Source organism: Idiotropiscis lumnitzeri, chromosome 21 (assembly GCF_059441095.1).
Source record: "Idiotropiscis lumnitzeri isolate Australia: NSW breed Sydney's pygmy pipehorse chromosome 21, RoL_Ilum_1.0, whole genome shotgun sequence".
Classification (NCBI taxonomy): Eukaryota; Metazoa; Chordata; class Actinopteri; order Syngnathiformes; family Syngnathidae; genus Idiotropiscis; species Idiotropiscis lumnitzeri.
In genome coordinates, this window is record NC_142411.1 from 3,479,385 (window position 1) to 3,506,120 (window position 26,736).

The 26,736-nt window shown below is 42.5% G+C and overlaps 3 protein-coding genes across 4 annotated transcripts; 2 read left to right on the top strand and 1 right to left on the bottom strand.

The window, feature by feature from the left end:
• Positions 1-196: 196 nt before the first annotated feature.
• Positions 197-9,522, top strand: LOC148316494 (visual system homeobox 2-like). Of its 2 annotated transcripts, XM_088286019.1 has the most exons (7): positions 197-244; positions 957-1,056; positions 4,605-5,056; positions 5,514-5,604; positions 6,023-6,146; positions 8,049-8,229; positions 8,840-9,522. In XM_088286019.1, the coding sequence occupies exons 3-7, from the start codon at positions 4,609-4,611 to the stop codon at positions 9,082-9,084; spliced, it is 1,089 nt and encodes a 362-aa protein (XP_088142145.1). In that variant the 5' UTR covers positions 197-244; positions 957-1,056; positions 4,605-4,608; the 3' UTR covers positions 9,085-9,522. The 2 variants fall into 2 exon arrangements, with proteins under 2 accessions (XP_088142145.1, XP_088142146.1); XM_088286020.1 differs by lacking the exons at positions 197-244; positions 957-1,056 and having other exon boundaries at positions 4,591-5,056.
• On the top strand, positions 962-18,763 carry acss1 (acyl-CoA synthetase short chain family member 1). Its single transcript, XM_088286017.1, has 15 exons — positions 962-1,056; positions 10,001-10,315; positions 10,750-10,846; positions 11,082-11,281; positions 12,989-13,164; positions 13,229-13,381; positions 13,533-13,680; positions 13,966-14,103; positions 14,300-14,392; positions 15,990-16,102; positions 16,538-16,664; positions 16,741-16,868; positions 18,034-18,097; positions 18,186-18,301; positions 18,395-18,763. Exons 2-15 carry the CDS (start codon positions 10,009-10,011, stop codon positions 18,575-18,577), a joined length of 2,043 nt encoding a protein of 680 aa, XP_088142143.1. The 5' UTR covers positions 962-1,056; positions 10,001-10,008; the 3' UTR covers positions 18,578-18,763.
• A 660-nt stretch (positions 18,764-19,423) lies between these two features.
• On the bottom strand, positions 19,424-26,479 carry abcd4 (ATP binding cassette subfamily D member 4). The gene is made up of 19 exons (XM_088286018.1): positions 26,151-26,479; positions 25,964-26,082; positions 24,986-25,113; positions 24,458-24,597; positions 24,246-24,362; positions 23,819-23,944; positions 23,184-23,234; positions 22,989-23,083; positions 22,786-22,907; positions 21,944-22,035; positions 21,791-21,880; positions 21,477-21,682; positions 21,289-21,380; positions 21,173-21,209; positions 21,030-21,079; positions 20,642-20,694; positions 20,414-20,490; positions 20,225-20,340; positions 19,424-19,572 (listed from the first exon to the last, which is right to left on the bottom strand). The coding sequence occupies exons 1-19, from the start codon at positions 26,192-26,194 to the stop codon at positions 19,477-19,479; spliced, it is 1,851 nt and encodes a 616-aa protein (XP_088142144.1). The 5' UTR covers positions 26,195-26,479; the 3' UTR covers positions 19,424-19,476.
• Positions 26,480-26,736: the final 257 nt, after the last annotated feature.

A 26,736-nucleotide genomic window follows, 5' to 3' on the forward strand; every position in this document is an offset into this window, starting at 1 on the left:
TGTGCTTCTGCAGTTTTTTGGGGGGATTTTTATTTTCAAAGTAGTTGATGTGATGAAACTGGAAAATGATTGCGATTGTTTTCAAGTGTGCTCAACATGCTTCTCGTTTTCTCTGCTTTGTGTTCAGAAACCAGTGGTTTTGCTGAAACCAGCCCGTCCGTGTTCAACGGCTGATCGCGAAAGAACAGAAAAGGCCGGAACTTTATTTTTCACGGTGAAAGAAGAGAGGCGATGCTTTTTTTTGGTAAGTTGGCAGTGCTAAAAATCACAACTTAGAATTTCCTCTCATTCCTTCCCAAACATCCACTGCCGTTACACACACAGTTCCCCAGTCACACCGTGTGTGCGCGTGTGTGTGTGTGTGTGCGCGCGCACGGGCGCGCGTGTCAGCGCGGTCGTTAAGTTGCACTCCTGATCCAAAACAAGTTTGCTAGCTGTGCTTTTCTCATGGCGCTCACACAATGGCCCGTGTATGGGAGCTGCCTGGTGGCATTGCTTAATTAGGCGAAGACTTGATTCATTTGCACCAACTGACAGCTAATTAAAGAAGCGGTGGCGCATCGCAGAGACGTCGCTGCCGGCCGGGCCCCGAGGAGGCCGTCGCGACCGATATGTAGCCCGGGGCGAACCATGCTTGCGTTAATGCCTTTGTGACGCCCACCTGCCTTTTTGCATGTGGCCTCAAACATATGTGCGACGTCTCACTGGATAATGTTGTTGAAATGCAGCCTGTTGAGCCTTCTGCAAGGTTCTCGTGTGCGATGCAAGAAACTGAAAGTGAAAATGACAGTTGAACGTATTCAAGAAATCGTCCAAGTTGAATAGAAAAAAAAAAAAATGCTGAGTTTGGTCTTAGAACCTGTTACACTCTTCCTTGCTTGTGTAGTTTTCTGTTTGTATGATGTACGGTAACAGAAGTATTGACACTGTTGTTGTCGTCTCGCGCTTTTCAACAGGATGTAAGGCACTGCGATCAGCGGGACATTAAAACCAGCTCTGTAGAAATTGCGACGAGCCAAGTGTTAAAGATCCCGGGCGAGATCCAGTCCAGCAGAGGTACGTTGAGACAAAACGTGAAGTATCTCCAGCAGACAGGGAGTGAGTTATTATTATTATTATTATTATAATAAACATCCTTTAAAATTAAAAAAATATATTTTTTTATTTTTATTTTTTTTATTTATTCTTTTTTTTATTTAATTAATTTTTTTTTTATTATCAATACAGTATTTTCATTCCCTTTTTTTTTGTCTTCAAGAAACATAATGTGGTGACCTCTTGAGTGAGGCTAAGCACTAAGAAAAATGCACGAATGGAGATTCTCTTAAGCAGAAAAATGCGGCTGACGTGTTGCGTCTTCTCCTGCTTTTCAACACAATGTCAGGTCCTGCGGTCACAGGGCATTAAAACAAGTTGTCTGGAGATTGGGGGGGAGCCTAACATTAAAGGTCCCGGGCGAGTCAACTCCAATTTCTCCCCACCAGCGGGACAAGGACAAGCCTCACGGCAGGAGGCCGGGCCTCGGCGGCCCAAGTGAGTCCGTGGAGGACAATTAGGGGCTTATCAGGGTGGACCTCGCGGGGTGTCCACTCGCCTGCTTGGCCCCGGCCCTGAGCCGCCGCCATGGCTCAAAACAGTCAGGGGCATTGTCTCAACTAATTACGCTGAAACTGGGCCCCCCCCCCCCCTTTTTTTTTTTTGTGTGTCACCACCGCCATGCCTGTCCGATTCCCTCCTCATGCTTGTCCCTGTCCACTGTGGGAGTGTGCTAATTACACTCGAAATGGGTCCGAGTAATTATGTCACTTCTGATTACGCCCAACCAAAATGATTTTTTTTTTTGTCGAGAAAGTTGTGGTTTTCGGGGGCCTCTCTCCCATGAAAGTATCTGCCTCATTACACCAATAATCCATCTGCCCATGCAACAAGGGCAAAGGGGAGCCCGAATGGAGAGCCAGGCTCCCAGAAATGGAGACTAGAGAAAGGCAATAGCATGAAGTTATTGCCCTAATTAATGTGGCAAATCACCAGTGGCACATTGTGGGAAGCTTTTGTGTCCTCACCTTAATGGGATGTTTTGATCAACGGCTGTTTGCTGACCCGCCGCCGACGCTGGGAAACGGCAATTAGCTAGATTAGGGGAGCCATTTCTGGGCCCCGCGGACAAAGGCCATCACAAGGAGCAATGGTTCAGAAACACGACCTGCCGAGAAAGTTTACGTTTGAAACGCTTTTCAGTTCCTCACGCTTCAAACCGTTTTCTCAGATCGGCCTTCTGTTTCCGTCACTTGTGCGCTTTTTTTTTTTTTTTAAAGATTGGTTGTGTGAAAATGTGCTTTTTAAAAAATTCTTAAAGAAAAATTCTGTTAACTATTTGGTACCTTTTTGGTTCTTGACCCTGCCATATTCTTATTGTTTTATTTATGCTTTTGTTGTTGTTTTTGCGGTTGCCCGGAAGAACAGCTCTTCTGGCATTTAATGCAAAATCGCTGCTCACTTATGTCATTTGTGGATCGATCATTGATGTCACTGATCAGATCTTCAAAAAAAAAAAAAAACATGACAGCAAAGTCTTGTTCATTCCATCGTTAATAATTCAATGTTCATATTCAGTCAGATGTATTTACAGATTTTTTTTACTGTTGATAATCAATTTGTTTAAAATCCGCAATTTCTGTGCATTGAATGTCAGCATTTTTATGCCAATTTATTTATTTTTTTGCATTTCTATGACAGACATATTTTGACAATCCCCTGCGAAATTTAAGCATAACAAAAGGAAAAATATTCAATTAAATTACAATTTACCACATATTAAAATGATCAGAGTACCTAGTTTCCTTCTCAAGTAATATGCTTGGTGTGACGTCACGACACGCGTGTCTGCCTCGGTGCGAGTTTAACGCGAAGCTCATTTGCATATTTTCAGTTATTCACTGGGGAAAACGTCTGGCCACTTACTCGTTTTTGTTCGGCCCTCGAAATTCGTACAAATATTGCCTGCCTGTTTGCGCACAACCTCCAGATGGGCCACTCGGCGTCATCTTTGTTGCCATCTCTCTTATCTGCAACCATCTCCAAACGTGCTGACAGTCCCCGAGGAATCCGTGCGCGTGCAGCACGTCCACGCGTGGGCCACAAATCATGTACGAGCTTTTGAAATGGTGCTCTAATTGAATAAATAGCTGATTAGATTCAAGAGAAAGACGCGGAAAAAAAATCAATTGACTTTTTTTTTTAATACTAATTAATTCCGCCAATTCTATTAAATTACAAATTATGTGATTTCAATTATATCCTGCAATATTTGAATAAAAAAAATATATAACATCAACGCACATCTCATCAGACTGTTTGCTGTTGTCCCCCCCAATGTGTCCTCAATACCCGAAAGTGGGACGTGTACGTTTGATCACGTGGCCGATTATAAATGCCGTCGGGGGTGGGCAGCGGGTAAGGGTGGGGGGAGCAGCTTAATAACATATCAACAGATGCGCGCACGGAAAGACAAAACGTTTTGAATTGCGCAAGCCTAATTGGAATATGCAAATGAGCACGCGTGCGTGGGGACGGCGAGGTCGAGCGTCCAACGGATCAATGGCGTCTTCAATTGGGTCATTAAGTGGCTGCAATGTGACGTCACCGTCTGTAGATAATTGTTGGTTTTAGTCGGTATTTTGAGCAATTAACATATTTTGTGGTTATCGCATGATAACGAGCTACTGTTTATATTTTCATGGGAGTTATTAACATATTACACGATAACACTTTAGTTGAAATTTTTTTTGTGACTGTACTTTGTGGCTATATAAAACGTTATTTATCAAACGTTATTTTGTGGATAGCTTTCTGATAATTAGAAATTTTTGTGGATTTTTTTTATATCAAATTTGTGTCTATGAAATATATCTAGTTTTTTTTGTCGAACATTTTTGTAGATTAAATTTTATTCCCAGGACAACGTATGACATATGCCTTAATTTGTGTGCGTACTATTATTGTTTTAGGTCTAACAGCACAGTGTGTGTTTAATTAAAACGTCTTGATGTAAAAAATAAATAAGATAAAATTCAAGGGTGTTTTTTTCCTTCTAAATCCAGTTGTAATGAGTTATTGCAAAATAAGACGAAAGTCGCCGCACAAAACAAAGCGAAATTCAAATGTGATGTCTTTGGGAGCGGGAAATATTTTTTCATTACGGCTCCATTTCTAATCTGCTTCATTTCCAAATGAATTTGAGAGCTTGTTCCGCCTCGCTGGCTCCATCAGATGTACTCAATGATGATGACCGCCGACAGAAGCATGAAGAGGGGAAAGTATAAGCTCCTCTTTGCCTAATTATTTCCTTCGAAAATTGAGAACAACAAATTCAAATGTCCTGCCTGGAATGAAATAAAAAAGCGTTACGATGTGATCAAAGAATATAAAGAGGTGTTTATAAATGGAGGGCCGCCTGCCGCTGGTGGAAAGTTCAACGTGGAGTCGCACATGATTGGCTGCCGCCTGTTGCCTGCGGGGAGGGGGGGGGGATGCAAGTGTGGGTGGGGGGTCGGATAAAGACGAGCATCCCGCCCGATTGCAAACTAAAAGTGAAATTTCATCAGCATCATGACCGGCAAGGACGGCACCGTACTTTCGGACAGGGAAAATAAACAGAACCCCGCCGCCCACGGAGCTCCGCAACAGCCGCCTCCCTCCTGCAAGATGCCCCCCACGGTACATCGCCGCACCGGCTTCGGCATCCAGGAGCTTCTCGGCCTCAACAAGGAGCCTCCCCCGCCGCCTCCGTTGCTGTCGCCGGCCGCCGCCGCTGCGGCCGCGGTTGCTCTTCGGCGGCCCCTGGAGGCCCTGCCCCATCGCGGCCACGTCCTGGCCGCCCGCTCGGCCCTCGGACACGGCGGCCTGGGCGTCGGCCTGCTGGGCCCCGACGGCGTGCACTCGTTCTACAGCCAGCCCGCCTTTCTGGAGGTGCTTTCCGAGGCGCACAACGTGCACCTGCAGCCGCTGCACAGGGCCAACGCGCACATGCACGACGTGCACAACTCGGCCAGTTCGGGTGAGTGCTGCCCTAAAAAAAAAGGGAAAAAAAGTTTCAGATATTTATTTACGCCCGCAAAAACATTCGCGCTTATCTAAATGTCTTAACTCGTTTACATATCGCGCTGTCATATTTAGACTATTTTCTTTTTTTTGACTGTTAAAGGGTTTGTTGAATTAAAATTACGTTAACAGCAGCACATTTTGTTTTTTAAGTCTCCGTATGGCGGGAATTAAACAAGGATCGAAATGCATAAAGCTGCATTGACTCATTTTTAAAACTGATAGTCTGTATATCCTTTAGACGTCTGCATTTATATTACCCTCTTATGATATTGAAAAAAAAAATTCTGATACTGTAATCCGTTTACATTTAAGATGAGGCTGATATTTTAAATCAATTTCATTGTCACTTTCTCACTTACACATTTAACTGTTGGACGGAAAATTCAATGTCTTCATGTGATTCCTGGCAGATTCTGATGACATGAGTCTTTCCTCCAGTGATAAGAAGTTCTCCAAATCTTCCTTGAACCAAAGCAAGAAAAGAAAGAAAAGGCGACATAGGTAAAAAGGAACTTTTGTACAATTAATATCTCTCTCAAGAAACCTATAAATGTGTGTGTGTGTGTGTGTGTGTGTGTGTGTGTCTATATATATATAATATATATATTATATTATATTATATATTATATATATATATATATTATATTATATATATATATATATTATTTGATATATATATATATATATATTATATATATATATATATTTATTTGTGGGCCAGATGAAAAATATATTTATATCAATTCAAGTATAATAGCCTATGTTGTAAAAATAGATGTACTTTCTAGTATATGCCAAGATGACTGCAGTTTCCTAAAGATCCATTGCTGGAGAAAATGGCTACTAAGTATTATTTTGAGATTTGTATCTTTAATTCAAGCTACATTAAAAAGAAAAAAATCTGTTTTTCCCCACAAAGAACAATTTTCACATCCTATCAGCTGGAGGAGCTGGAGAAAGCTTTCAATGAGGCCCACTATCCGGACGTGTACGCCAGGGAAATGCTGTCCATGAAGACGGAGCTGCCAGAGGACAGGATACAGGTAGGCGGCATCCACTTCTATCCATCCATTCATTCATTCATGCATGCATTTTTTTTTTTTTTGTGTGTCATGCTTGTCCTCAATCGGCTGGTTGCTGGCCTAGAGCCTCTCCCAGCTGTGCCGTCGTGGCCATGATCCAATTTCACTTCATCTGTCTTTAAATTCGTATCTGTGAATTGTGCAATCTATCTATGCCAGCGACATATAACTAAAATATAACATTTTAATGAAATATAAAATTTGCAACATCTTGTGGGAATGTGGGAGGAAGCACACAAGCAGGGCCTTTTGATTTTCAAATTTCTAAACCATCGACACTTTGGTGCCTTGAGATACGAGTAACCAAGATGTTTATTGATGCTCACATGCAGTTGAAGTTCACACTTAAACAAGACATAAAACAAGAAAAGTACATGTTGTGAATTTCAATCATACACTTTATGTCCGGTACCTTAATGCTAACACATAATGGTAAATGCCATAGACAGGCTAACAAACATGTGGCGGTGTTATGACCCTTGATCCTAAAAACTGCTGGGTCTAAAAATATTTTTGTGTTTTATACAAAAAAGTTGGGTCAAATTAACTCCAGTAGTGGGTCAGTCCATTTTTTATTTTCTTTTATCCAAGTTGGGTGGGTTTATTTTTGACTCAGCATTTTAAAGAGTGTTTTAGTAGGAGCTGTTTGAACACCAATGATGCAGGAAAACACGTGGACAGACAATCCAACAATACTCACATGCATTTATTCTCATCTAACAGACAAACCAAAAAACATTTAAATCAAAGACTGAATTCATCATAATGCGCTAAAATTGTAATTTTGAACATTTTAATGATCATTCTGATTTTATGAAATACATCATTGTAGAGTGCCGTTCAAAAACACAGCACAGATTTTGGTTATTGTTGAGGCTGTCACGAATTAATTTAATTTCAATTAAAATTGTATTTCGAGGCTGTGTGTATAAACACTCGCTCATAATTATTAATACATAATGTTCAACAAAAGGAAGCTTCAATCAACACTCGTCACCCTCGTCTAGTGTGATGAGTTGACCGTTCGCCTCCAGAAGAAAACATAACTACACAGAAATTAATTAGCAGGTGATCGCCGCCTTTGTCCCGGCTGCCGCTTTCGCTTTTTTTTTTTTTTTTTAATTTCGTGAAAATTTGGTCGCCTGTCGCTCATCCAGCGGGCCTGGAAATTAACTTATTTTTCAATCAGCCTCTACGCCCTTGGGGTCACTTCTCTGACACACACCCACACACACGCACGCCCCCACACACACACGCACACACACACACTGCTGTCAAAGCATGATTGCTCATCTGAGGCCCATCTTTTTATGAGATGGAGGTTATCATCAGATCTACCTCAATAGCTTTCCCGCTTCTCTGCTTCGTTTTTAATCCTGTCTCAACACCCACCCACGCACGTGCGCACACACATGCACTATCCCGACAATCTCATTCCACCTCACGGGCCATTTTATGATGCTCGTTGAGGCTCATCCATATTCACGAGCTTGCCGAGGCTATTACGAGGCCTGGCTGGGTGAAAAATCAATCTGGGCTCAGGCGGAGAAGCATGCACGTGAATGTCTGGTGCACACGCACGCATGTGCACAAATGCGCTGCACATGTTGCAAAGATACAAAATGGCGATACGGTGCAACCTCGGAGGTCGTGCACGATCGCGATTTCCGACGGTGTTCAGGATTACAAACTATGAGCCACAATATCGATGGGTTTTTACTCTTTTGGCGGATTTGTACTTTTTACTTTTATGAATTGCATGACCAAATGTTTTTTTTTTTTAAGCACCAACATTTTTTTTCCATCAGACATCAGCTCTGTTCAATGCTTTCCAATTAACATCAGCATCTCCTCTTTCCCAAGGTTTGGTTCCAAAACCGCCGGGCCAAGTGGCGGAAGCGTGAGAAGTGCTGGGGCCGTAGCAGCGTGATGGCCGAGTACGGCCTGTACGGCGCCATGGTGCGACACTCCATCCCGCTCCCCGAGTCCATTCTCAAATCGGCCAAGGAAGGCGTCACGGAATCGTACGCTCCTTGGTTACTAGGTGAGAGCCAGGAGGATGTGGGTGGGTGTTCCGACTGACTTGCAAATTTGTTTACGACGTTGCCGTAGGAATAGAATGAATTAACCAGCGGTGTTCCACACGGCTCGTTATTTGGCCCACTGTACATTGTCCAAATGTCGTTTCAATAACGTCAATGCTATTTTCATGATGCATCAGCAACAATTGCTTTTGACATTTTTTTTTTTGCATCTAATTAAATTATCAAGAGGCTTTTCACGACGCAAATTCACTTGAGTCGCATTTGTCTGACAAAACATCACCCGTGGGTCTGCTAGCGTCGTCTTTTGCATTTGTCATTTAGTCTGGCTGCCCCGTTAGTCGAATTCCCACAGGAGGGACAGTAAAGGCCAGAAAGTGTCAACGCGGTCGATAAGACGGCAGCAGTCAATCGCCTGATAATCCCACTTCATTACGAGAGATTAGAGCCATATCTCCCGTTGGCCACGTGTCAATTGATTAGGTGAAATCGAGCAGGCGGCTCACAATTGATTAAGATAAAGAGGCATTCATTTGCCGCAGTCTTCTTGTTCAATCTGCATTTACAAGAGAGAAAATGCTGCAAACAAAATAACACATTTTGTCCTTTAAGGTATGCACAAGAAGTCCGTGGAGACGCCGCGCTCCCCTCCGGATGAAAGGAGCGGCGGCGAGAAGGCGGACGCGGGCGGGCCCGAGGAAAAGGGGCGGACGGACGGCGACAAAGACGAACTGCGAGTGCACAGCATCGCTGTGCTGCGAGCCAAGGCGCAGGAACACAGCGCCAAGATGCTCTGCTCGCGCCGACACAAGGATGAACCCGAGCATGGGTCGACTGAGGACGAGACGGACATCTGAGACCGTTTCGGGGAATCGTTAGAAACAGATGTGACGGGTCAGGAGCTCACTTGAAAAGCATCAATCGGTCGCCTTTCCACCTCTGCGGCTTTAAAACAAAAAAAAAAAGACAACAACATATTAAATGTATACAGTGAATCGTCCATTAGGAACCAACACCAGCCACACATAGCAAACAACTTTCCATATTTATTTATTTTTTTCTAATTGTCCCTGATACCAAAAATGAGGTATCAGTTACTTATTGAGCAAATGATGATATGCATGTGTGCGCTTCTAACTAAAAAAAATAAAATAAAAATAAAACAGCGCCAACTACTGATGAAAAGTTTTATAAATTTTCAAATTGCAACTTTTCTGGCGTAACCATCCCAATGCCTAATCTGAACACACTCACTGATAATTTACAGATGATTTCCTTTTCGATCAAATCGTTGCAATTTGTAGATCACAATGGACTTGCAAGGGTTTGCTGTATGTTTAATGTTTGTTGTCGTCACTTTCCCCAACAATGAATTTGGCACGCTGTGACTTCTGACCTCGTCTGCTGACAACCTTCAATGTGAAAAACAACCTCTGTACATACTCCTTCAAAGTGTATAATAGTTTACTTTTCTGTGTTTGTCTTTGTATATATGTATCTGCAGTCTGATTAAAATGGGATATTTAACACACCAAAAAAAATCTGAGATGACGATTTTGTTCCCACGGTTTGGTTTATGCTTTTGTTGCTTTCAAATGGGGGGGGGGGAACTCTGCACATTATTCTGCTTGTACCGCCCTTAGCAAACCAAGTCCAGCCCTCCACAAATGGAGCTTCTTAGTTCCATAAACCGAAGCCAAGTTACCTCCACAGCGTGAGGGAATACTTGGCTGTCACATTTATGCGTAGCCTGGATTTATTTCCATTCTCCAGAACACAACATGTGGCTCTCCCACGGATGCGTCAAAGCGGCCACGTCGACACTCGGCCGCCTCTTTCCGCGCGCGCTGGCGGGCCGGAGGAGGAAGAGTGTCGCGGCGTCGGCGTTCATGCCGGAGGCTGCGGGCTTCCAGGGTGTGCGGGACCGCGCGGAGCTCCAGGAGTTCTCCGTCGCCCATAAGGAGAGCTTCTGGGCGGCCGTGGCGCGCCAACGGCTCGACTGGATGAGCCCGTTCACTGACGTCTTAAACTACGACCTGGAGCGGGGCAAGGTGAGCTGGTTCGAGGGAGGACAGCTCAACGTCTCCGGTGAGTTGGACCTTGACTTGGCGACGCGTTTTCAAAGTTCAACACCGACTTGCTGACATTGAACGCACCAAAAAAAAAAAAAAAAAAAGACATTGAACGCACCGCCGCTCAATGACAACTCTCGAACAATTTCGATCGCGACGCCGTCGTAAAAGTCAACAAAACTCACCATTGTTGATCAACACATGAAGAATATCTATCTATCTATCTAATTTTGAAATTAAATGATGAAAAACTTTTTCATCAGACTGTTAAACTCCCGCTTGTTTTCCTGTGAATAACTGACCTATTTAGTTGTACAAGTGCTGCTGCTTCCCATCAGTTTTGCATGGCCAATTTCTGGCACCTGAACAACAACTGATTTCAGCCCAGCGAGGACAATTATGACTGATTTTTCTTTCTTTTTTTTTTTTTTCTTCTCTGAACTGCTGCAGTGAATTGCCTGGACCGCCATGCACGCAGCAGCCCATTGAAGGTGGCCCTCATCTGGGAGAGGGATGAACCCGGATCTGAAGTCAAGGTGACCTACAGGTCAGTCAAATGAAATTAGCCAGCTAATTTTTCCACCCGGGTAGCGGTGTAGCATGTCTGCCTCTGTTCAGAGGTTCGCACTTCAAATCTCAGCTCCGGTGTGTGGAATTGACATTTTCATCGTCGGATACTCCCAACATATAAATGGTTGTGACCCCACCTCTCATCAACTGCGAGGGTCTCCAGCTCACCCACAATTATAAAGAAGGAAAACCATATTTGTGTTTTTCAACAGGCAGCTCCTGGAGATGACCTGCCGCGTGGGCAATCTGCTGAGGCGGCGCGGCGTCAAGAAAGGCGACTGCGTCACCATCTACATGCCGCCGAGCCCGCTTGCCGTGGCATCCATGCTGGCCTGCGCCCGCGTCGGTGCCGCGCACAACGTGGTGTTTGCGGGCTTCAGCGCCGAGGCCCTCGCCGAGCGAATCAGAGACGGTGAGGTGGCATTGTGGCCTGGAGGTGTTTTTATGACTTTACAGCTGTGTTGATGATAGACTACGATATGTTCCGACTGACAATTACGAGTTGCATTCCTGCCGTCGATTTTCTTTAGCTTTCCCACAGGAACGCTAAGTAAGTGACGATATTTTAGTTTTCAAATGTAATGCTTGAACTCATGACTTGAGTATGAAATAATTTTAATCATCAAGTAATCGTTTCGAGCCATTGTTTTTTTGTTCAAATCTTATTTCGTATTTTTATACATCTCTGTGCGCTAGCTTGACATCACGGCTTTTCGTACATATGCAAGATGTACTCTTGCATGCCTTACGTAACACATCCTTTATTTTCAGCTTCTCAACTGAACCGATAATGGTGTCGGTTTCCAAAATACATTTTTTTTAAACACCCTTTCTCACATATGCAACTAAAACATTTTTTTGGGGAAAGTTGTGCAGCTTTCATGGCCCCTTATGGACTTAATAGCTCACTATTTCCTTCCTTGATGGCATGCGGAGATAAGATAATCCTTTATTGTGGCCACAGTCAAGGGAATTCAAGAGTCCGAAACTGGTGTGGAGCAAAGAGCAACAAATGAATGCAAAAAAAACAAAACAAAAAAAAACAGTATTCATACTTTGAACTGAAATTGGAAGTACAAATGTAAAAATTAAATTTTAAAAAATTTAAAATTTTCCAATTCATTTACAAAACTTGACTAATCTACTCGTAAATATGAGTGCAAAACTCCCCATAATTTGTTTCAATGTTTTTGCATTTTTTCCCCTCAATCATCCACAATCGGCATTAAACGAATGCAAAGGTGAGAGAGTCATGTGCAGCTCGTTTCTAAGCATGTGGGACAATGTGTTGGAAATAAGAGGGATGAGGGCCTTGCATGCCACACACACACACACACACACACACACACACGCACACCTCCAACGGGTCCAGAGGTTGATGCAGGTCAGAGTTGCTTATCAGCTGTGTGTAGTTTCTCTCATCTCGCTCTAAATCTCCACCGCAAAGCTTTATTGATTCTCCAAGCGTTAATCAGTTGATCTTAATTGCGACACTGTCATCCTTTTGCGCGATGTATCTTATCACGAGCCGTATAGTTGCTCATCTGATGATTATTTATTGCGGGACACAGGTCTCATTATGCACATCTTTCCTGTTCCTTGTGCTAATAAAAAGGTTCTTGACAGTTAGTCGTAAAGTGACAGCACAGTGGACGAGTGTTGAGCGAGTGTGGCTCGCAGTTCAAAGTTGAAGTTGAAAAAACATTTTTGATTTTGAAAGGTGAGACGGCGTGTCGTTTGAAGAGGCCCCTAGATATTATATTGGATAAACTTTCATACAATCCATTTATTAAAAAACACAATTGCACTAATGAAGGCATATGTGAGGGGGGGGGAAATAAAATAAATGCTATTTATGACAATACATTTCCTGGAGTCGACGGCTATAAACGTGGGTCACCACTTAACTCATTGACTGCCATTGACGGCTAAAGATGTCAAAGATCCTTTTTTTAAATTTTTTTTAAAATTTTATTTATTTTATTTTTTTACTTGGCTGCTAGTGAATGAGTTAACAACCACAAGGAAAATTCTGTATGTTATCTGTATGAACTCTCCAAAAAATGTCACGTCGCTAGCTCGGCCTTGTTCAATTTAGCGTCATTTGTTTGCCTTCTAGCCCAGTCCAGTACGGTGATCACCGTCAACGAGAGCGTGAGGGGCGGCAAAGTGACCCGTCTGAAGGCCACGGTGGACGAGGCGGTGCGCAGCTGCCCGACGGTGCAGCAGGTGTTTGTCGCCATGAGGACGGACGCGCCGGTCGCCACGACGCCCAAGGACGTTGCCATGGAGGAGGTGAGAGGACCGCCACCTTTTCCCGTGAAGTGACGCTCGGACTTACGTGAGCTGAATGTTTCAGGAGATGATGTTGGAGGACGTCGTTTGCGAGCCGGCCGCCATGAACAGCGAGGATGTCCTGTTCCTGCTCTACACGTCGGGCAGTACCGGCAAGCCCAAAGGCCTTGTTCACACGCAGGCCGGATACCTGCTGTATACCTCGCTCACGCACAAAGTAAGTTGTTTATGTTTCAGTCAATTAAGAACATTCATCCTCTAACTTGACGGATACCCGAGTGACTATGATATAAAACGAAGCGGCTCTGGTGTCGAGCCCTGTGGAACGCCATGTTGGCATAAACCTCATCCTGCGCATCCCGCTCCAGTACGTCTTCGACTACCATGATGGGGACGTGTTTGGCTGCGTGGCGGACATCGGTTGGATCACAGGACACAGTTATGCCGTGTACGGACCCCTGGCCAACGGGGGCACCACCGTCCTTTTTGAGAGCACACCCATTTATCCCGACCCAGGTAGGAAGGACAGCTTCATTGCAGCCGCACACATTTCTAGGCGTTTTCACGCATGAAATTTTGAGATTTCTTTTTTCTCACTCTCTTTGTGATGAATGTTGCTCAAGTGAAACTGTTTACGCTCGAGCCTCGACTCTGAATAACTGTTTACAGCTGGACGCCGACGAGAGCTAAAATTAGGCGCTTCCGTGTGCTCGGATGTCAGACCTCTGTCGTGTTTGCGTGTCACGCAGCTGCAAACAGTCCAAAACTCTGCTGGGAATTTTGTTGCTGTTGTTTTGGCAGGAAGGTACTGGGAGATGGTGGAGAGGCTGAAAATCAACCAGTTTTACGGCGCCCCCACGGCCATCCGCCTGCTGCTCAAGTACGGCGACCGGTGGGTGCGCAAGTACGACCGCTCCAGTCTCAGGACGCTCGGTTCAGGTATGAACAAAAATTCAGTTTCGTGCGCTGCAATGGAACTTCGCTCGAGGAATTTCCTCCAGTAGCACACCGGCCGCATACCTCTGGCAGCACGAATGTCAAGCTCGGGTGGTTTGTTCGCATGCCATCGTGAATTATAGCACGCGCGCTCACTCCATAACACTGCACAGAATGTATCACAATGTCCTCTGCGCAGTGGGCGAGCCCATCAACACGGAGGCGTGGGAGTGGTACCACACCGTGGTGGGAGAAGGACGCTGTCCTGTGGTGGACACCTGGTGGCAAACAGGTAGCTGGAAATGGATGCTAACACGCTAGCCGCACACAGAGTGGACCGAGTATCAAGCCTTGTGGAACGTAACAAAACGTCAATATATTCTTTATCCTCTGTAAAGAATGCTCATGCTACTGCAGTTTGACAAATCACAGTAGTTGTGAAACTCATCTTTGCCTCTCGACGTCAATTCCAATTTTTGCGTCGTTGAAGCGGTGCGACCGTGCAAGCGCGCCAGCAAACAAATTAGCATATGAGTCGAGTGACGCGATTTGAAAGTAATCCGATTTTGCTAATAAAATGAACATCTGATCCGACCATGCCGCGTCCCGAAATTAGATTGAGTACTCACCAAATGGAGCGGATTGCGTTTCATGACCACCCAAATGGTCAGTCGTGATAATGAAGCAAGAATAATTGCGACATGAGGGGCTCAGGAACCGAGCAATTATGGACACAGATCGCCGCTAAATAGTCAGGTGGAAGGCATGTTGTTGTTGTTTTCCCACATGAATGTTTCCAATTAGGATTAAGTGGCTCGATTCATGCTTGATGAGCGAGCAAGTTAGCCTGTTCAGATGGAGTCTTTTGGTTTTGATCCGCTGCTGGCGTTCGGCCGCCGCCACGGATCATCTGGCTCGCCCGGATCGGATTGCATTTTTGCTTCATCGATTTTACTTTTTGGTCATTTATTTTCTGGGGGGGGTATTTTCACATTTGGCTTTTCTCATCAGTCAGTCATTTAAAAAAAAAAAAAATTATTTATGTTATGTATAATTTTTTAGTCAAGGTTTTATTTTTAGATGAATTCAATAGCTTTTATTCTTGACAGTATCTAATCTTTTTTTTTTTTTATTCAAACGTATGTATTTATTCAATGAATACATTTTATTTGCGCTCCTCTATACTTAAATATAATCGGTCCATTTCCGATTTTTCTTTTTTACAGATTATTTCGCAGCAGCGGGGTGTAGCGCGATGCCAGTTGCATCTTTTGTGCGGCGCTCGTCTGTTGTGTCCTAGTTTGTGGCAGGTCCCCTCCTCCTCTTTTGGCACCGTTAACACACAAAAAAAAAACACCCGCCATGACTGCGGATTATGTTTAAGTCAAACTGCTTCTGATTTACATTTTTATTTTTTTTATTTAACACCAACAAAAGCAGAAAGTCTCCCAATATTGTGCTCCATATTAACATCAAGTATTTAAAAAAAATAGCATGTAAAGGATTCCAAAGTTTTTGATTCATCGCAGCCTCTACTGTTGTTTGCGACTTGGCAGTCAGGCAGACAAATCTGGAGTAACATTTGTCATTTTTCGCAGAGGATAAAGAATATGTGCCTGAACGGGATACATTTTTTGTCTCCATGTTGCTGTACCAAGCTGTGCTAAATAAATGAAATTTGAAGGGTTTTAAAAACAAAAATGGATGCTTTACACAAAGACAAGAACTGGTGCTAGCCAAACATTTATTCTGCAAAAGCAAAAAATAACAAATAAATCTTCAAAATTGCCAACGTCAAATCAAACAAAACCCAGAGGGTAAACATTTCCACTTTTGATACGTGTGTAGTATCAAAACTTATTATTTTTTTTTTTTTTTGGTCTTCTCAGAGACGGGCGGCATCTGCATCGCCCCAAAGCCGTCGGAGCCGCATGCAGAGATTGTCCCGGGGATGGCCATGAGACCTTTCTTTGGCATTAAGCCGGCACTCATGGACGCTGAGGTGTGTGTGTGTGTGTGTGTGTGTGTGTGTGTGTGTGACGCTGGGGGGGCAGGGCGAGTATCAAAAGTGACACAGCTGGTGACTGTTTTATAATCCTCATCTGACCCTTCATCCAGGCCGTTCCCAGCCATTTTATGCATCACACACACACACACGCACACACACCGATGCGTGCGTGTGCGTGCCAAACAGCCTTCCACAAATCTGCCGCTGCGCAAACAGTTGGAAACACTTGATCTCTATACACTGCAGTGTGGCTGCCGCATCCAACACCAAAATTCTGCTTTTGGGCCGCAAATAACACATGTACTAATAGAGTCTGATCATGTCAAGGGATAACACAGAATGCAAGTTCTGATGTCAATTTTCAGAAATGGAAGCCATATGTCCTGTTTCATACCCGTGTTAAAAAGTGTCGGTTTTGTCCGCTTCCAGGGCCGTGTGGTGACGTCCAACAATGCCTCAGGAGCGCTGTGCCTCACTCAGCCTTGGCCCGGCATGGCCCGCAGCATCCACAACGACCACCAGAGATTCATCGACACCTACTTCAAGACATACCCCGGTAATAGCGCTTGTTGGCGCGGGCTCGCCGTGGACGCGGTGCTCCTTTAGTGGACGAGGCCATTATGTGCCCGCAGGTCACTTCTTCACCGGGGATGGCGCCCATCGCTCCAAGGAGGGCTACTACCAGATCACGGGACGCCTTGATGATGTCATCAACGTCAGCGGACACAGGATTGGCACAGCCGAGATCGAAGATGTGGTGGTAAGACATATCGTGTTTGTGCGTCTATATGGCAAGATATTTGTGGTTAAGATTTTGGTGAGGGTTTGTTGTGAGGTCAAAATTAGATCATTTTTATTTTTTTTATAGAGCATGTAAACTAAGGCGTTAAAAACAAAAACATGTCTAGTAAGGTGTTTAAAAAATCTTAGTATATACTCAGTGTTTTTTATAAATGAAAAACGTTCAAATACAGTAAGGCGGTTAGAAAAATGAAAAAAAAAACACCATGTATAGTTAGACATTTAAAAAAGAAGAAAAAAAATGACCATGTATAGTAAGGCGTTTTTTATTTAAAAAAATGACAAGATATTTTAATGCGTTTTAAAAAAAAATGACCATGTATACTAAGACATTTAAAAAAAATAACTAGGTATGGTAAGGCGGTGAGAAAAAACGACCATGTATAGTAAGGCTTTTTAATAAAAAGAAAAACTTACATTTATTGTAAGGCTTTAAAAAAAACTTACACATATAGTAAGGCTTTTTAAAAAAAAAAAAAAAAAAACTTACATGTATTGTAAGGCTATAAAAAAAAAATAAAACTTACATGTATAGTAAGGCTTTTTTTTAAAAAAAAGAAAAACTTACATTTATTGTAAGGCTATAAAAAAAAAATACAACTTACATGTATAGTAAGGCTTTTAAAAAAAAAAAAACTTACATGTATTGTAAGGCTATAAAAAAATAAAACTTACATGTATAGTAAGGCTTTTTAAAAAAAAAAAAACTTACATGTATAGTAAGGCTTTTTTTAAAAAAAAAGAAAAACTTACATTTATTGTAAGGCTTTAAAAAAAACTTACACATATAGTAAGGCTTTTTAAAAAAAAAAAAAAACTTACATGTATTGTAAGGCTATAAAAAAAAAAAAACTTACATGTATAGTAAGGCTTTTAAAAAAAAAAAAAAAAAAACTTACATGTATAGTAAGGCTTTTAAAAAAAAAAAAAAAAGACCAAGGTGTTTTTTTTTCTTAAAAAATAACAATGTATAGGCATTCAAAAAAAAAAAACTAGGTATAGTAAGGTGTTTAGAAAAATGTAGTTTTAAATTAGAGTCGGCTTTTTGTTAGTGTTTGGTTTCTGCACAGCGCTACTCATACAACATTTTAGCATGTAACTAATGCAAACGTTCCGGTTCACAGAACCAATGTTCTGCGGTGGCAGAGTCAGCAGTCATTGGCTGCTCACATCACATCAAAGGCCAAGGTGAGCCAGCACACAATATTCTTCGCATGTTGATGCTGTTCCACGTCTCCTGAGAGTGATCGGATATCTTTTTTTTTTTTTTTCTCAGGTGTGTACGCTTTCGTGGTCCTCAAGCAGGACGCACAAGAAGCGGATCTTACCTCGCAGATTAACAACACCGTCTCCACCAAGATCGCCAAGTACGCCTGCCCCGACCACATCCAGGTCAGTTGCAAATGGTACTTTGTACATTGACTCAATTTAGTTAGATGCTACAAATATATACTTTTAATGTTTTTTTTAAAATTCTTTTTGCAGTTTGTTCAGCGCCTCCCAAAGACCCGCTCGGGTAAGATCATGCGTCGGGTTCTACGCAAGGTGGTGGAGCAAGACCTGGGCGGCCTGGGCGACCTCAGCACACTGGATGACCCCACAGCCGTGCAAGAGGTCATCCAGGGTCACCGCGACCTCTGCGCCAAGCAACAGAAAGAGCAGCCATGAAGAGGATAAATAATTTTTCAAGGACTTCAAGTTTTTTAGTAAATTGTTTTAATCATTCTTTTGATATCAGTGGATTACAACAAACATTGCAACTGTAAACAATCCACTTTCAATTTCACTGGAGGCACTTTTACTGATCATTTGTTTTCTGAAATTTCAAAGAAAGATAAACAACTTTTACACCAACCCACGCTACCAAAGTCCTTTCTGGAGTAATCCCCTTAAACAGGTTTTCAATCCTGTTCCTCAAGGACCACTTTCTTGGATGCTTCCCATCTTTTGCTGCTGAAACACACCTGATTCAATTCATCAAGATAATCATCAAGCTCTTAAGAAGCCTGATGACCAACTTGATCATCTGAATCAGGTGCGGCAGCAGCAAAAGATGGATAACATCCAAGAAAGTGGCCCTTGAGGAACAGGATTGAAGACTCTCAACCCTCTTCCTCAAGGGCCAGTTTCCTGGATTTTATTTCCACCTCTACCGGCGGCAGCACACCTGATTCAAATGATCAAGGTATGCTACAGCAGGTAGAAATGGAAAAGCCTCCAGGAAACTAGCCCTTGAGGGAGAGGGTTGAAGGCCCCTGCCCTCAAATGGGAGTCTTCGGTCCTGTTCCTCGAGGTTTACTGTCCGGTCTGTTTTCCATCTCTCCCTGTTCCCACACACCTGATTCAAATGATCAAGATAATCAGTAAGGAGCCTGATAATCTTGATCGCTTGAATCAGGTGTGCTGTGCAGAGAGTTGGAAAACAGACAGGACAGCGGACCTCAAGGAACAGGATTGAAGACTCCAGCCCTCCCTAAGCAAAGCCACAAACAAACCAACCCTAAATGGAGTCACCTTGTTAAAATGTTCGTGGAGATACAAGATGGAGGACGGGAAGTGTGTGGTGGTCACATGACGTCCTCTCTGAGAGTCCCGCTGGAGTCTTTTATTCGGCTCAACTCCCAACGGCCGCCGCCGCACAGTTTCAGCTGGACGTTGTGGTGCTGCAGAACAAGAGGGAAGCGGAAAGCGTGATCCCACACAAGCTCAGCGATAAACATTGAATCTGTTTAAAACATGGATCTGACAATGTCAATATTTGAAGTGGATCAGAACATCGAGGACGCGACTAAAAAGTTGTCAATATTGGACTGATAATAGCTTACTGTGACACTTCCAGTTCCTCTATTACGATAAACTTTGGTACACAAAGCATTTTAGGTTAAGCATAAAATTTTACCTGAAAGGCGAATAGTAGTCTTATTTAGTAAAAAAAACATTTTGTATACTTATTTTTCAATTTGATTCAATAAATTTATCATCATTTTAAATATATTTTTTGCCATTTAATTTGAATAAAATTAACTATTTTGTTTTCAAGAAAAAGCTGTTCATTTTTTTTGCTTACTAATTAATTTAAATGTCAATCATTTAAATGTGTTACTATACATTTTTTTCTTACCGCCTCACAAAACACTTAAATGTCTAGCTGTACCTACTTTTTTTTTTCTAACCGCCTTACTAAACCTATATTTTTTCTTAATTGTCTTACTACACACTTTTTTAAACTCCTTACTTGAATTATCATGAAAGTGTCATCCATGAAGGACGAAATCCCAATCGTAAAAAAGAATGATATGTCAAACGCAAGCTGACCTTCTCCAAACTTCGGCGGTGTCCCACGCTGACCAGCGTCATCCCCAGCTTCTTGCACGTGCGATACAGCTGAGACTCCGCCTCCTCCGTCAAAGCGCTGGTGGCCTCGTCCAACACTGTCATCATCAACACAACACAATGAGACCACCTTTTTTTTTTTTTTAATCTTTTCAGCCAACTTGAACCTACCTGCGTATTTGGGCTGCAGGTAGAAGAGTCGAGCGAAACAAAGACGTTGCATCTCACCCGGAGACAGAACGTCGTACCTGCAACGTCATTTTGTTGGGATGCCTGCGTCGATGACAACGTGAATTGCGGCACGCGAATATTCTTCAAGTGCTTTGTTAGCATTAGCCATTACGCGTTAACATGCGTTATGCTTAAAAAAAAGTCGAAAAACGAATGGCGTACTCTTACCAGTTCCAGTCCACGACTTCATCCAGGCCGCCGGTCCGCTTCACCAGACTTGACTGGAATGAAATGAAAGAGAAGCCAATGGCATAATATACATTGAAATTGTTTTAGTTGTGAAATTCACACCAAATGCGAACAGCTCAAATCACTAAAACGTTTGAGGATGACCACAGAACAGGAAAAGTCGGTCCTGGCCGCTCAGAACAAGATGGCAAAAGCAACAACAAAAAAATGGTTAACTTCTTTTCAGTCATAGGAATTTTGTTTTAGTCTGACCAGATTATTTCTATTTCCATTATTTGCTTTAGGGTAAAAAAAAAAAAAAGGCTTCAAAATCAGATCAGGACTTGGTGAGACTTCAGAAAGTTCGACTGTATGTTGCAAAACTCACCACACCCGCCAGCTCCAGGAACGTCATTATTCTGTCGTCGTCTACAGACCCTGAGGGGGGCGGGGGGACCAAATACATTACACTGTACCTATATTTGTATGACATAGTTAAACATATTGAGTTGATTCCCAAGAATGCCGAACCTGATTGTGGGTAAATGTCCTTGAGAGGGTAGATGACCTGTTAGGACGGCACGTTTGTCATTTGGCTCCAGTTCAAAATGTGAGACGACAAGACAAGAGTGGAAATGGCAGGCGACCTGTTCACGCAGCGTGCCGTCAGTCAGGTAAGGTTTTTGGGGCAGGAAGAGGGTTCCCCGAGGCCCGAAGCATGTGGTCATTTGGACAAAACCTGAAAAAAGTTCCGCATGTTGGTCTTCAATGTGAAATTGCTTTGGAAAAAGAACGTGCACGGTTGAGCATTTTTAAATTCGTCCTATTCTCTCACCGCTGTCCGCCTCCCACAGTCTGTTGAGGACCCTCAAGAGCGACGTCTTGCCCGTGCCGGTGTTGCCCACCACCAGCAGGTGCCTCCCCTCGCTGACGGTCAGGCTCAGGTCCTCCACCAGCTGCTGGTCCGAGTAGGGAGACTTGTAGGTCAGGTGGTCCACGACGAAGGCCGTGTCCACGGGACCCCCGTGCACGTTGAAGTCACTGCGTGGAAAGAAGAAATCCAATTATGCAACTGACACAAAACAACACAAGTCCACAAACATTTTTTTGCAACTCGAGCAAAAGCAAAAGCCGCATTAATCCAGTCACCTGTCAAAGTCGTAGCCTTCGCCCGAAGCCGGGTCGTAGTCGCACTGCTGGCGTAGGACGTCGTCCATCACCTCCCGGAGCTCTCCGATCCTGACGGAACACGCAGGCGGAGTCACACCAGGCTGGTTTCCGGCACGTGCGCGCAGGCGCTACCTGTGGGTGTAGCCGGCCACGTCCGACAGCGTGGTGGACAAGTCGATGAGCTGCGTGAAGCCGTTGATCAGGTAGATGCACACGAAGGCGTTCTGCATGGAAACGAGCACAGGAAGAAAAGGAGGAATTGATCATTGGACAAAGCTGGTGCTGGCACCTAGTGGTCACTTTTTGTATTTGCGTCCCCTTGCAACAAAATAAGGCAGTTATCTTTTATTTCAATGATTTCAATTTGTTTACTGTGATGACTTTTTCTTCATAAAGTCGTGGCTATAAGAATCCATAAAAATAAACACATTAAAAAAAAATTCTGATTTGTTTTACATTCACAATGCAAAATAGGAACTTTATTGTTCTTTTTCAATTTTGTGATGCTGTTAAATTCTTTAAAACTTTTTATTCTCAAATGGGATTCATTATTTTTTTTTATTCCCAAAAAAATATATCTTTTTAGGTATTAATTGAAGACAAGAAGGAAATATTTATCTTACACAGGCTTGCGTGGGATAAAATGTTGATACATTAATTAAAAGATTTTATTTTCCAAACTAAAGCAATAAGAAATAATTGACTGAGGTTGTAAAAAAATGTGTTTTTAAAGTGCTTTTTTTTCTGCAACATTTTTAATAAAATATAAAAAAAAAGTGAATAACTCAGCAAAAAATTTTTTTTAGCCAAAAATCTTTAACTTCCAGATATTTTCTGCCCTATGTAGCTCAAGCCACTTAAGGTGACTCCATGTAAAAATGTTTTTCTGTCCTGTCATTTAGCATTCTATTATGTAACGTTTTGCTCGACAAGAAGTGACTCAAAAAAAAAAAAAAAGAGAAAGCATTTTGTACCCTGCTGATGAGCGCGCTGAGCTCGCCGGGCGTCAGGCCGTCGTACAGCCCGCCGAAAATGGGAATGGCGATGATGATGTAGCTCAGGAAGCCGCCCAGGTAGTCAAAAGTGTTCACCCCAACTAGAAACGGACGCAAACAAAGACGTGATGCGATCACGTGTGCCAACGTGCACACGTGCGCACGTGTGTGTGTGTCCTCACTATAAAGCCACAACTCTTTGTTGATGAGACTTTGCTGAGTTTGCAGCAACGTCTGCAGGCGTCTGTCGGTCCTCATGTGCTCCACTTTGCCTGCTCTGCAAGCACAGCACACGTTTGAACATTCAACAAAAAGCCTGAGAAGGAAGTGAGCTACTTTTCATTTTTTGCAGAAGTCACGTATGTGCGGCGGCTCACCTGTAAAAAGCCGCCGACTCAGCGTTGACTCGGATCTGCATGTGCTTGAATCTGGACGACAAAAACATTTGGCGGTTTAATAAAAATGTTTGCATCATTATTATTATTATTATTTTAATGACATTTTATCTTTTTTTTTACTGAATTATTTTATTTGAATATTTGTTAAATATTTTCATATTTGATTGACTTTGGAAAATACATTATTTGAATATTTTAAATACTTTTATTTTTTTTCATTAATTTTAATATATTATCATATATATTTTCTTCACGTTTATTAAATGTATTTTTTAAGTCATCTTAGAATATTTGTTAGCTGCATCCATGTCAATATTTTTAAGTGGCATAGAGAACACATCAGATTTGATTTAAAATATACAATTACGTAATCTTGTATCTTTGCCTAATTTGAAGAAAAATTCACATTTGAAATTAAGTCTCTCTTTAGGAAACGGACAAGCTAGAGTGGAAGTGCAGCAGTCTTCCAGGAACGAGCGTCCCTCTCCTGTGTTATTTCCGCAAAGATTGAACAGCCGCATCCTGTCTGACAAAAGCGGCGTGATTGTTCGACGGCGATTTCAAAGCAGCAAAATGAAAACACGGCAACGTGATGTCTTGAACGCACCACGTACCTGAAGTCGCCTTCCAGTTTCTCCTGCTCGAACAACGTGGACACGATGGGCCCCATGAGGATTTTGTTGGCCACCGTGCCCACCGCAAAGTAGGCAAAGATGCTCACCGGGCCCATCCAGCCGGTGCTGAAAAGCAAAACATTTTTGGCCATGTCACACTGACGTGTTGCTTTCACAGACGCAGAGATAATGATTACGTTTCATTCAAATGCGACTTGAACACAAATCAAAATATAAATGAGATGAAAAAGTCGGAGGAGCAGCTTGATGGTGCCCCGTTAAATGGTGAAACCTAACAGACAGTGAACTAAAAGGAAATGTCACAACTCAAATGATTGCGTCACCTCCGTGCAATGGAGGAAACATTAAAAAAAAAAAAACAGCTGAAATCATACATGGATATCTAAAAAAATTTAAAAAAAAATACCTGTAGAAGCAGTGGTAAGAGTAATAAGCCAGCGTGAAGGGCGACACGATGAGCCGACTGGCCATCGAGCTCATCTGCTTGCACAGCCTCTCCGCGTCCTGACTGATGCGCTGGTCACTTTGAAACAAAAAACAAAGCGGCGTTCGTGACCAATGATGTCAAACGTATTGAAAAAAAAAATAATAATAAATCAAATAAAATGCGTGGCTTACGGGTTGTCGATGTCCTCTCGGAGCACGTTGAGTGTGTAGTAGACTCGTCCCTGAAAGTACGCCGTGTGCAGGCTCTCCGTGAGCGTCTTGCGCCAGTTGACGTACATCAGGTTGGCGATGTACTGGTCCAAGCTTTTCAACTGTTAAAAGACGAAAAAGGGAGGAAAAAAAAAAATTGTTCAGGGCGAATCGTGTTAACTGTGCTTCAATTTGGCAAACGGTTCAAAGGTCAAATTTCAAAGAAAGGGTCAGACTGTCCTGACCACGCAATTTTATTGGCATTAGAATGTTAAAATAGGTAAAAAAAATAATAATTTAATTTAAAAAATTTAAATTTCTTTTTTTTTTTTTTTTAAAGTATTTCTTTAGTGTCATCTGATGACACTGTGAAGCACGTTGAAGTTAAATGAGGAGATTCATTTCAACATAAGTAGTGCTTTGACGCCACCTCGGGGCATCTATAGACAATCACAATTTTTTTTTATTTAGGGGGTGGGCGCTAATGTTTGATCTGATGCACGTACTTACGGTGGAGTTGAGTACAATGAGCAGCATGGCAGTGAGCAGAAGGCTCTTGAAGCTCTTGTTGTCCTTGTCGGCCAGCACGTTGTAGAAGCGGCTGGGAAGGACGCCCACTTGGTAAATGATCAGCTGCTCTGGTTGAGGAGGGAAAAAAAATGTGTTTAGCACCTCGTTAAATCAAAAGAGCTGATCAAAGTCAGCCAAAGGTTAGAAGCTAAAGGTCAGATGCCGACAAGGCACTTTGCAAACGAAATTGTGTCAAAGTGCCAAAAAATGAGCTGATTGGACACACTCACACGCACAAAATAATAATAATAATAATAATAATAATGTTTGGGCTGGAGTAAACAAATATTTTGGTTCTCTGTCAAAGTAATGTTAACAGGTAAAAAAAACAAATGTGCAAAAATAAAAAAAAGTTTCAAAATGTAAGTTTTTTTCTCTCTCTCTTTTTCTCAGAAAATTATTATATCCAAAGTACAACTTTTTCCAACATTCCTTAGATTTTCATCACTATGATTATTATTAGTAGTAGTTATTTTTTTAATTGGATATTGCACTAAATTATCTTTTCACAAAATATGCAATCTTTATTCTCAAAATAGTACGATTTATTCCTCATAAAAACTCAACTTTATTCATGTGTGATTTTTCTCCATGTCGATGGTGACCTTTAGTCTTGTAAAATTAAGTTTTTTTCTTTTGACTTAAATTCTTGTCATATGACATTTTCCTCACAATTTTATTTTTTTTCCACTTCAATTTGCTACTTATCCGCCCTCCCAATATTATCTCAACCTCTTCCGCCATTCTCAAACGTTTCGAGTCCAGTCACCTCGAACAGGGGAGAACATTCTGATGAAATTGATGAAATCACAACACGATCGTTCACGTGCGGCTGTGTGACGTCACGCACTTCCTGCTTTGCAAACTCTGTTGCACTTTATTTTATTTTGTGTATGCGTGTGCTAAGCTTCATAATACCTGCTAATGTGACTCCGAGCAGCGTGGCAAACATGAGAACACTCTGGCTGCTCCATGACGTGAACAGAACCTTCTGGATGCAGCAGAACCTCTGCACGAACCTCCAGTCCAACTTCGGACTGCAGCACATTGAAAGAGAAAGCGGTCAAAAGTGTTGTTCTGAAATGAAAAGCTTGACAAATCTTACCTTTGTGTTGTCACGCTAGCAGTCGACTTCTCGAAGCGAGGCATTTGCGCCAGAAAAAAAAAATCACATTTAACCAAACCAGCTAGCTCAGGTAAGCTAGCTTTGGCGTCATACTAACAATAGTTGTCTAAAATGACCGCATTCGCAATATTAAGCGATAGGGGTGACATAAACATGTGTCCGAAACACCCATTTAAAGCGACAGTTTGTAATGGTTTCAATTTTTTTTTTTAAAAAGTAAATAAAAGTTTTAAATGAACGCCTACACGGTGAATTGCGGTGACATTCCTCGAGAATGAATTCCAAATGCCCACGCGGAGACTGTTTGGGTTCGTCGTCAAAGTAAAAGTCTAGACTTCCGGTTTCAACCAGAAGTTTTGACTTTTCGAAATAAAAGCTCTGAAACGAATAGCCTGGTTGTCCTCGTTTCACTCCTGGCTGATGGTGCTGTGCTCTTTTAGTCATCTTATTGCTGTACCCTTTTCCTTAAATTACAATTTTATGTCCCCGTAATATCGCAACCTTACGTTGGAATTCATGTTTGTAAAGCTGCTAGGTTCACTTAAGCTACGCCATTATCCACATA

Bases quoted from the DNA above. Each gene is read 5' to 3' on its own strand.
- LOC148316494 (XM_088286019.1), top strand. From the start codon at position 4,609: ATGACCGGCAAGGACGGCACCGTACTTTCGGACAGGGAAAATAAACAG. The intron at 5,605-6,022 runs GTAAAAAGGAAC...TTCCCCACAAAG, and splicing joins AGAAAGAAAAGGCGACATAG to AACAATTTTCACATCCTATC. The intron at 8,230-8,839 runs GTGAGAGCCAGG...TTGTCCTTTAAG, and splicing joins GTACGCTCCTTGGTTACTAG to GTATGCACAAGAAGTCCGTG.
- abcd4 (XM_088286018.1), bottom strand. From the start codon at position 26,194: ATGCCTCGCTTCGAGAAGTCGACTGCTAGCGTGACAACACAAAG. The intron at 25,114-25,963 runs GTATTATGAAGC...CTCCTCAACCAG, and splicing joins GCTCGGAGTCACATTAGCAG to AGCAGCTGATCATTTACCAA. The intron at 23,235-23,818 runs GTACGTGGTGCG...TTTGTCGTCCAG, and splicing joins AAACTGGAAGGCGACTTCAG to ATTCAAGCACATGCAGATCC.
- acss1 (XM_088286017.1), top strand. From the start codon at position 10,009: ATGTGGCTCTCCCACGGATGCGTCAAAGCGGCCACGTCGACACTCGGC. The intron at 11,282-12,988 runs GTGAGGTGGCAT...TTTGCCTTCTAG, and splicing joins CGCCGAGCGAATCAGAGACG to CCCAGTCCAGTACGGTGATC. The intron at 13,681-13,965 runs GTAGGAAGGACA...TTGTTTTGGCAG, and splicing joins ACCCATTTATCCCGACCCAG to GAAGGTACTGGGAGATGGTG.